At 40.6% G+C, this 10,772-nt stretch overlaps 2 protein-coding genes across 16 annotated transcripts in view; both read left to right on the top strand.

Moving 5' to 3' along the window:
* The window catches only part of si:ch211-1e14.1 (UPF0606 protein KIAA1549), a 40,635-nt gene extending 36,044 nt beyond the window's left edge, over window positions 1-4,591 (top strand). For both annotated transcript variants that reach the window (XM_014016540.1, XM_014016538.1), the window contains exons 18-21: window positions 189-235; window positions 644-792; window positions 1,732-1,886; window positions 3,110-4,591. In XM_014016540.1, the coding sequence (XP_013871994.1) occupies window positions 189-235; window positions 644-792; window positions 1,732-1,886; window positions 3,110-3,307 (549 nt within the window). In that variant the 3' untranslated portion in view covers window positions 3,308-4,591. The remainder of the gene's footprint in view (window positions 1-188; window positions 236-643; window positions 793-1,731; window positions 1,887-3,109) is intronic.
* Window positions 4,592-8,130: 3,539 nt separating this feature from the next.
* The window catches only part of mical3a (microtubule associated monooxygenase, calponin and LIM domain containing 3a), a gene marked incomplete in the record, with an annotated part of 99,324 nt that continues 96,682 nt past the window's right edge, over window positions 8,131-10,772 (top strand). For 7 of the 14 annotated variants that reach the window (XM_014016527.1, XM_014016526.1, XM_014016531.1 and 4 more), the window contains 1 exon segment: window positions 8,372-8,561. 14 annotated transcript variants of the gene reach the window in all.

The following is a 10,772-nucleotide window of genomic DNA, read 5'->3' as shown; positions in this document are numbered from 1 at the left end:
TAATAATAATAATAATAATAATAATAATAACAATAATAATAATAATAATAAGAAGAAGAAGAAGAAGAAGAAGAAGAAGAGAGGACACTTATTATTTCATATTTTTCAGATTAAAATATTCTTTAGATCATGGTCCAGTGTTATTTATTTTTTTGTAGACATAACACACGTCTTTTTGTCTCCTCCAGAGATTCACTGAGATGTCCTCTGCTTCAGTTCAAGGCCTGACTCCAAGGTAAGCAGAACAGTCAATAAAAAGATAAACTTTTGTGTACAAAACTGTATGGCACATTTTGCATTTAATTCTGTTTCGAAACACTCAAAATACGTTTGGTTTTTACATAGTAAATGTTTTGCTCTGGTGAATTCACAGAGCTGGTCTTTATAAATAATAAAAGAGGAATCATCTTTATTTTATCTGTTTATTAGATCAGGTCTGAGCAGAAATCTCCTAACATTCTCCGTAGAGATTTTTCACATGCATGTTTGTGATTGTAAAACGTTCAAGGATACGTGATTACAATACATATAATATATTCTACCTCACAACAGATACCGTGGACTCTTAAAGAAAAAAATCCTACCTGCTTTAAGAGAAATGGATGCATTCAAAATGACAGCATTTGTTTTCTTTGTGTTTCAGACAGGGCCTTGGCTCGAGCTTCCTGCCACCAGGAGAAGCAGCAGGGATTGGAGAGCTGCTCCAGCCAGACAGCTTGTACTCGAGCAGGGGACTCTACGCCGATGACTTACCCTCGTCTGCCAGACCACGTCCAGTGGGCGGGGCTGCAGGTACTTTACATGCACACGCGCGTGCTTTCAGACAAAAAAAAATCATCTCTAATGCTGCTGGCTCCTTATTTTTGCATTACAACTTTTATTTTATTTACTTTAATTTAAACAGGTAATCTCATTTGCAAGAGAGATCTGTAACATTTTTTGTAAAATGTGTTTTTGTGGGATCAAAATGGACAGTTTCAGTTCTTGCTGCAGTGTAGATTGAGCAGAATAGAAGAAAGCTTTTTTTTTTTCAAGTTCGGTGTGAACTGAGAGAACACTGGAAAATTTAAATCCTGGGAACGTAGGCTACGACTGTACAAGCTTTGTGACATCTTGGAATATAGATAGGGATGCAGCAGAGCGATGATAGATTAGTAAATAAGGTTATACCTGCTTTGTTGTCATTTTCAGTACAGTATCTTTACATGAAGAAGAGATAAAGCAAACGTACARCATAAAATATGATCATTCATGTTAGGCCTTTACATAATGGCTTAGCTGAACTAAATCCAGAAGTGATGCTGAAGCTTTTTATTATTTTTATTAACTGTTTGGTAGCAATAGCTATTTTGTTTAATCTAGTCAGTTATTCAGGTTTTAGTTAGGAGTTAACCAAATATGTGAACACAAGTCACTCATTTCATTAAAAATCCCTTTAATTTAGATACAAAACTCAACCAATAAACAGGTCAAACTTCAAGAGCTTTGTTTTTTCTCTCCTGAATTATTTATTGAGCTGATGTTTTGTCTCCCATCACGACCTACAGTAATAGAAATAGATTATGGCATTTAGCATATTGAGCGCAGTACTCTGCAAAGTGCTTTTTCGACTTGGTTGATTGCATCAAAGTACTGTATATTTGAGGTTTGCTGAGGATTTAGTGTCAGGTAAAATATCTCTGTTGCTATAAATGTGGATGTGGATGTGTGTGTGTGTGTGTGTGTTTGTAGGAGCCCAGCTTCATCATCTCACACAAGTGGGCTTGTCCAGCCGGCTGAATGGTTACCCAGCAGGAATCAGGGCGGCTCCGGGGCAGAATGGGGGCTTAGGCTGGAACCATTATCATGAAGACAATTTCTCCAGACCAGAAGCAGAAAAAGATGTAGTAAGTGAATCGCACATTTTATTAGTTTAGAATAAAGCTTATTATTTAAAATTTGGAAACCATTTATTTTTATTTAGCCTCTCCAATGCTAGCATCAGCCGATCCATGCTAGTCGCTAGCTTCTCCAATGCTAACACCAGCCGATCCATGCTAGTTGCTAGCCTCTCCAATGCTAACGCCAGCTGATCCATTCTAGTCGCTGGCCTCTACTATGCTAACGCCAGCCTATCCATGCTAGTCGCTAGCCTCTCCAATGCTAATGCCAGTTTATCCATGCTAGTCGCTAGCCTCTCCAATGCTAATGCCAGCCCATCCATGCTAGTCGCTAGCCTCTCCAGTGCTAACACCAGCCGATCCATGCTAGTCGCTAGCCTCTCCAGTGCTAACACCAGCCNGTGCTAACACCAGCCGATCCATGCTAGTCGCTAGCCTCTCCAGTGCTAACACCAGCCCATCCATGCTAGTCGCTAGCCTCTCCGGTGCTAACACCAGCCGATCCATGCTAGTCGCTAGCCTCTCCAGTGCTAACGCCAGCCGATCCATGCTAGTCACTAGCCTTTCCAGTGCTAACGCCAGCCGATCCATGCTATTCACTAGCCTCTCCAATGCTAATGCAAATGATTAGTTTCCTTCTCATTTGCCAGCGCCAGCCTATCATTGGCTTAGGAATAGATATAGCCTCCTGATAAGGATGTCATAATTTTGGCCCTCATACTGCACTGTAGTTCAGACCCCACCTTAATGTTTTATCTGTTGCTTCCAACAATCCAGGAACTGTTTTATTTTCATGGACTTTACTGTGAACACTGATTTTGTTCCATAATCTTTAGTAACAATGCTACTGTGGGGGGTCAGCGGGGTTAGGGGGTCATGACCCCCCACAATAATTTGATCCTGTCAATATAACCCCTCACCCCAATAAAATGACATAATTTGCTCTAACACAATAGAAATGAACTGGTTAAGTACACAGCTTAAACTCTSTTGTTGTCTTTATATGACTTTGACCTGATTTCAAAATTTATGATGTCATGTATGTACATTTGAAGGGTTTTAGTTACAGAGAAATACGATTTCTGACTGAATTAAAACAGAAAATATCAAAGATAAGAACAAKTTTGCCAGCTTAAAAGAATAGTTTTCAAAAGCTAGATAATTCCCAAATCATTCTTTGCTTCCTTTAATTCCTGGACTGCTCTGACCTTTGGTCCTCTATCTTCCAGAGGCACAAGTGTGGAACCCGGGAGCCCACAGCACCTCCTTCCCACTTGGACACTTCGGGGGTGGCCTATCTGACGTCTCCACAACCCCTCAACACATCCCCTCCCACACACTCCTCCGCATCCCTGATCAAGGCCATCAGAGAGGAGCTGTTGCGTCTGTCCCAGAAACAGGCGTCCGTGTCCAGCTACCACAGCTGAAGCCCCAGCTCTGAAGCTTCAGCTTCTAACCAGTCTGTTCACTGAATGTTCTGCCTAATCTGACAATACTTCCCATGGAAGTTCCTGAAGCTGCACAGCGGAGGATTTTTCCTGCTAAACTGCAGTGAAGAGGTGGCTCGTTGACGCTTGTAACTGATAAAACTCTCATTGTAGAAACGACGGAACGGTTGGGACAGAATTAGAGCAAAGTAGTGGAATTGTTCTGAAATGAGCATCAACRTGAGCAGTATACAGAGTTTCTCTTTTCATTCTGGATCAAAGTGCGWTAAATATGAGGTTTCACCACTATAGATCCACCTGTTTTTAGATTTCACTGTATTACTTCAGAAACAGTATTCTAAGACATGTTTGTCATTTTCAGTTGCCTTCACGAACACCTTCTGAGACTTGTGTCATTTGAAGAAATGTTTTAGTTTCATGACTTAAACTGCCATGGCTGTATTTTATTATTATTGTTTTTTTACTTTGTTGCAGGTCCTTAACTGCTTTTTTACCATCAGGTGCTCCTTCTGTTTTCTGTTTTACATTGACACTGTGATGTAGTTCACCTGACCGGATCTGCTGTTCGAGCTCAGTTACAGATCAATCAGATGGTCTAATGTCAACAATCGTAACTAATCTGTATTTGTTCCTGGATTACTGCAGTGTAACAGTGTTTGGGTTGTATTTTGTCATCTAATAACTTTAAGTGCATACTTGTTTTTTTTCAGGTTTAAAGTCCTGTATTGTATTAAGTTTTTTATTTATGTTTTRYAACTAACTGACAGGTACTCAAACGGGACTAAATGGCCTTGAATTAAACTTTTCAACTTAATCTTCAGGACAGGATTTACAAATAAATGACAGCGTGTGCTGTATATAGTGAGTATTTGGCTGTAATTTGATGACTACTGGCTCCAGCTCAGGTCGTTCGAAAAGCAGTTATTTGCAGGAAAGCCTGTAAGAAGACATTTTTTAAATATTGTGTGAAAAACAAAAGGAGAAACGAGAGAAACACCAGATTTGTGGGAAAAAAAGTTCTGTACTGGCTACGCCGCGTCAGCGTTATTATTTTATTTACAGTAACTCATTTTTGTGCTTGTTAAGTTGCTGTTTTGCCTCATGTAGTTACCTTGCACTTCAGTGTTTTTTTTTAGTCATGTACTTTTTAAAAATCACAAAAGAATGCATTTTTTTAAACATAGCAGTTTATTGGCATAAACTGTAATATTTTGGGGCCTAAATTGTTTATTTATTCAAGTGAAATAAAATTTTAAAATGTGAGTTTTAAAAGCGGAGCTTGACTATACGTTTACCCGACAGTGAGCCAGTGTTTGGTGCTTGTTTTTAAATGATTTTCTGCACACATGCTGTAGTCTGAAAATGTTGCCATGTCATGAGCTGCTCCTCTGTGACGTGCCTTTTGTGAGTTATCCACAGTGCAGTCAGTGCTGCRGGACAAATCCAATCAGCAAACAGTCCAAATATCAAAGATAGACTGTGGGTAATATTAAAATACTTTCTTTGTAATTAGGTAAAAGAAATGCAGTAACATCACAGTGGCGTTTTGGCTTCTGGTTGGTTACACCTCCATGTTCATGCKTTGTGTTATCAATCACACACTCTGCCTCCACCTCCTGGGTCTGTACTGTAACTACATTGTGTCCATCTGCAGTTTCTCATTTTGTTTTCTCCCTTTTAACCCTTTTTTTTTCTTCATTGTAAAAAAAAAAAAAACCTTGTTGGCTGGCCCAACCTTTCATTTAAATCTTGTTGCATGTTTAAATGTTGAATCTCTGTTGGTGTGCATGCTGTTTCAGACATCCTGAAATATACATATAAAAAAATAAGCTATCCGTGTCCTTATGTGTTCAAATCCAAATGACATTAGATTTGATCATATCAGGTTCATTGGAAGGCCAAACTCATGTCATCTCATGTCAGAACATAAATCTCAAGGTGACATGAATGTGTGATACCACAGCTGGCCAGCAGGTGATGTGCTGACACCTGCTGGTCAGCTGTGGTATCACACATAAATGTGTGATACCACAGCTGACCAGCAGGTGTCAGCACATCACAGGATGTGCTGTGGTCCTCTGAAGATGACGCAACAAGACTCTTAAAGGTGATGCTGGAGCTACTTTTCTAACTGAAATGTCAGCTTAAGATAAGTCATTTTGTTTTACTTTACTTTAGTGAGATGTTTTTACTCAATAGCTAAACTCAGCAAAGCAGTAGCTAAAACCTGAGTGCAACTAAACAGTAGCTAAATGCTAACATTTGCAAAACCATATAGATAAAAACTACCCCCAAACTACCTAAAATATTGTTTGGAACCGTGGCTAAAAGCTAAAATGTGCAAAGCAGTAGTAGCTAAAAACAATTGAACAGTAGCTTAATGCTAAAATTTGCAATACCAGATAGAAACTAGCTAAAAATGCTTTGACTGGAACCATGGTTAAAAGGTAAAATGAGCAAAGTGCAGTATACTTTACTAAATAGTAACTAAATGCTAAAATTGGCAAAACCATAGCTAAAAACTATCTAAAATATTTTTGTTTGGAACCATGGCTAAAAGCTAAAATTAGCCAAACAATAGCTAAAACCTGAATGCAACTAAACAGTAGCAAAATGCTAAAATTTGCGATGTCATAGCAAAAACATAACTGAAAACCTATTTTTATATCATGGCTAAAAGCTAAAATGAGTAAAACAGTAGCTAAAACCTAAATACAATTAACAAGTAGCTAAATGCTAAATTTTACAATACCATAGATAAAACTAGCTTAAAATGTTTTGATTGAAACCATAAAAGCTAAAATGATCAAAGTAGTAAATACATTCAAATACAACTAAACAGTAGCAAAATGCTAAAATTTGCAAAGGCCTAGCTAAAGTCAACCAGACCGTGGATAAATGCTAAAAGGAGCATATCTTTGCTGTGTTATAAAACTTTTGTATTCAACTTTTTAAATAAGGATAAATGTTTAAAAACTTGTAAAAGTTACAAACAAAGTCAGTTCACTATTCCTGATCAAGCTGAACATTCTTTTTTTTTTTCAAAGTTTTTTTATTTTTTTATTTTTTAGAATTTTTAACAAACCACAAACAGAAAACAAACTAACAAAAACACACACCCCTGAGAACCCTCACATCCCTCCCCACCTGTACCGGATCTACTAACAAAACATAAATRCATCTTGTATTCATATAWCAGACAATACAAGATACAGGTTTGTGTACAAAGAACCAATATTCGACCTTTACATAAAGTTATCTGCGGAAATTTTTTCCACGTAGGATAAAAATGGCTGCCAGATGTCAAAGAATTTGTTTACAGATCCCCTAACAGTATATCTAATCTTCTCTAAATGAATGTAAGACATAACTTCTCTTAACCAGTGACCATATACTGGAGGATGTGGATCCTTYCATCGAAGAAGAATAAGTCTTCTAGCCAGTAGAGAGCAGAAAGCTAACACCGTCCTCTGATGTTCACTGAGGGAAGCTTCTGCTGGAGCCACCCCAAAGAGAGAGATGAGTGGTGATGGATGAACAGTTCGTCCAAATGGTCCTGAAAAGGTATCAAAGATGCCTTGCCAGTATCCATGTAACTTTGGACAGGACCAGAATGTGTATAAAAGTGTGGCAGGAGATTGTTTACAGCGATCACACGTCTCCAAATCCTTTTTGAATTTACACAATCTGTCCTTAGACCAGTGTAGGCGATGTACTACCTTGAATTGAACTATAACATGTTTCACACATATTGAGGACGAATATATATTTTGAATAATTTTTTGCCAAACTGTGTCTGATATGGATTCCTCCAAGTCCATCTCCCACTTGTCCTTCAAAGAATCTAAATTGGAGTCAGAAAATGAGCTGAGCAGAGAATAAACTCTGCTCATGGAGCGTTTTGTTACAGACTTACACATCAGAATCTCATCTATAAGAGAAGTTGGGGGGCGYAGAGGAAAACATCCAGAGCTTGACATTACAAAATGTCTCAGTTGTAAATACCTGAAGAACTGTGACTTATGGATGTCAAATGTCTGTGCTAACTGTTCAAATGAGGCGAACTTATTGTCTATATAAAGATCATTTAGAGAAGTTATTCTCTTTAAACTCCAAGTAGTGAAAACAGAGTCCATTAGTGAAGGAGCAAACATATGGTTATTTGATACTGGAGCAGACAATAATAATTCTGTACTTTTAAACAACCTCCTGCACTGATTCCAGATTTTTATTGTGTGAGTACAACCGGATTAGAAGTATAAGTTGAGATGGGATGATTAAACGGTAACCGGGAGCAAAGTAAAGCAGAGAGAGAGCTCGCCRTRACTGATTTCCTCTCTAGATTTACCCAAGTAGGAACAGGRTTGTCCTCTTCAAGCTGAACATTCTGATACACATAAAATAAAATGGTAAAACTTTGCAGAAGCATATAATAATAAACTATAAACAGGAAGACCGTAAAATGCACTATACCATTGGTTTAAATAAAAGTTTGGCTTTTTTATRTTATTTTTGAGGACCAAAATCATTACCAGCTTTCCTCGTGTGTAGGAATTGTTTTAGTTCAATTTTTTTCACCAAGTACATTCCCAAAATTTTACCACAAGTTTTATGCCACAATATCTGTCAAGTATAAAATATTTACAACGCATCCCTGCAACTTCAAACWGCACACATAAACTGACTGATTACTTTTTGCATTCCAAACATTTTCTCACTGGTTTAACTACTGTCCCACTTGAAGAGAAGTTTTGTCAGTTTCTAGTCTGTCTCCTGTCCCCTGCAGAGTTTACGTGAGGTCTAAACCCCCTCACCCAGCTTCTGAAGGAATAATCCTGTCTGCGTGTTGTCCAGTCCGGCCYGACAGGAGCACACCCAAGATTTAATCTGGATCATGATGGTAATTACTGCCGGGRTGTCCAGCTTGTAAGAGGGTATTGTACGGCAAGGGAGGAGTCAGATCTGCAGTTCTACCCACTGACCTTGTGGGAAAACAGTGAGGGAGGGAAGGGAGGGGAGAAACACAAGCAGGCAGATCCAGGCATTAGCACACTGACAGAGTTTCAGCACTGCAGAGCTGCCTCTCTGTCTTCAGCCGCTCTCGTTTGCAATGTGTTTTGGTGAAAGACGGGCAGACGAGGAGGATCAGCGTGACAGAAATCCTTTGACGGATGAGGGAAAAAGAGGATTTCTTTCCCGTTCAGTGATTCCAGCGCAGATTTGAGAAGCTCTTGTGAGTAGAACTGCTATCAGTTTGCCATTCACTGCTGTGAGTTCTTGTGTGTGTGTTTGTGGCTTCATGTGTGGTTGTATAGAAGTCACAGCTCAGGAATTTCTACATGCAACGGAATACATTTCTCAATCACAATGCAACAGACAGTCTGTGTTTCACCTTGTTTTAGTTACCATGGTGTGAGCTTTCCCTGACAGCACTTGATGCAGTCTGTTATTTTTGTGCTGCGTGTGCAGCTGTCTCTCCAAGTGTGTGCGCGTTCCACACAAGGTGCTGTTCCTTTAACTGTGAGGAAAGATAGCATGAAAGAGAATTTTTGTAACAACTTACAATACTAATCAGTTTGTATGCATTTTGTTGTTGCTGTGGAAGAAWACGACCCTCCTTGTTTGCTATGATGTAACTCCCTCCCTGCTCCGGCGTCAGACCTGCTGCTGTTTACGTTCTGACTCAGTGGCAGCAGGTTTGGTTGCTGCAGCATCATCTGGCCAACACTGTTGTGCTACTAAAAGGTGCGTTACCCCCTTTCAGTTTGAGATTCTTACGAGTATATAAACCTCTCAGCTTGGTSACTTTGGCTCAACCTTTTCTGCCCTGCAGTTGGTTTTTATTTTCCATCGACGCCACCTCGTCTCCACCTTCTCCCATCATCACATCTCCGGTTCCCCCTCCGCTATCCATCACAGCCTAGCGTTGCCCTGTAATTGGGTCGTTGTCTCGTTCCGCCGTCTTGCGTTGGCGTCAGGGAACACAGCGGTACAGCAATAAGATGTTAGTTAGTTTGCATTTTGTGTAAGCTGAGGAGATCAACACAAACGCCAGCATCATCTGTAGGAAAGAGGAGCTGCTGTCTGGATTCAGCACGTGTTTTGTCAGGTCAGATAACGGCGCTCTTTTGTCCTCCTTTGCCACTGGACCGCCCGAGTCCTCAAGGTCAAAGAACCAGGTTATCKCCATCCCTCCTCTCTCCCCACCAGGCGCCACTGTACCAGAAGACAGTGTGATATTGTTTGCTCCACTGTGCTGAGTAGGAGGTGACCCTCATGTGATGCACGAGAGGGAGGTGAATAGCTGTCATTCATAAGCCAGCCCCCATTTGCTCAGCAGCAGCTGCCCCTTTCTGCTGACATCACTGACCCTGCACCCGTCAGCTGCTGCAGGTTGTCTTCTCCATCCCAAACGGCTCTCCTGTGGATGTTACAGTTGTTCACCTATTTTTAGTCACTTCGGCTGTTTTAAACACCATCCATATGAGAAGAAAACATTGTGTAGATTAGGAATGCGCGATATAAACGATATACGGTAGAAACGATATAAATTTGTCCTATGATAGAGATCTGTAGTCTACCGGCCAACCGCGCAATTGTTTTTGAAGATGTAACCAGCTGGAGTCAAAACAGAGGAAGCGGGAAGCAGCGTGGCTGAGAGCGCAAATGAGGAGGGAGAAAAAAACTTATCCGGACCTGTTTCGGGTGTGTGAAAATGAGCGCCAAACTGTTTACATATTTACGTGACGGCGCGTCCTCCGGTCGCATGCCCACCGACCACACTGCCTGCTGCGGGAGGAGCGTGCGCCGCGGCATGTGTGAAGGGCTCAACACACGGGAGGCGACGTCGCTCGCTCTCCATTCATTTCCACGCAGCGAGGCAACGGTCAGTGCAGGTGAAGTCAGTGCTCAGGTGAAGTCAGTGCTCAGGTGAAGTCAGTGCAGGTGAAGTCAGTGCTCAGGTGAAGTCAGTGCTCAGGTGAAGTCAGTGCTCAGGTGGGACGCACAAAAATCAGTCTGGACCTCGTTTCTCCTGCGGTCATAGCGCTGAAGTCAGTGCTCAGGTGGGACGCACAAAAATCAGTCTGGACCTCGTTTCTCCTGCGGTCATAGCGCGACGACGCACGGCCAAATGCGCGCGCACTCCAAATTGCGACCAAAATGATTGTCACCCCGCCGGAGCGCGCACAGATTAAACAGGTGGAGTGCAGAAAAAATAATCTGCAAAGTGTGTAGAAAGGAATAAATACAAACAATTTGTTTTACCACCTTAAAACGAAGCAGGTGATTCCAAACACAACATCCAATGAATGCAGATATCTATTACATTAGATCTCCCTTAAATTTAGATTATTGTGGAAGACTTTAAAGTGTCCCTTAAAAAAGGAGATTTTAAGGTCGAAATTTTTTTGCCTATACATATTTATTCCACTCAATTAATGTG

This window comes from Austrofundulus limnaeus, unplaced genomic scaffold (genome assembly GCF_001266775.1).
Source record: "Austrofundulus limnaeus strain Quisiro unplaced genomic scaffold, Austrofundulus_limnaeus-1.0 Scaffold147, whole genome shotgun sequence".
Classification (NCBI taxonomy): domain Eukaryota; kingdom Metazoa; phylum Chordata; class Actinopteri; order Cyprinodontiformes; family Rivulidae; genus Austrofundulus; species Austrofundulus limnaeus.
This window is presented reverse-complemented; position numbering and strand designations above follow the sequence as displayed.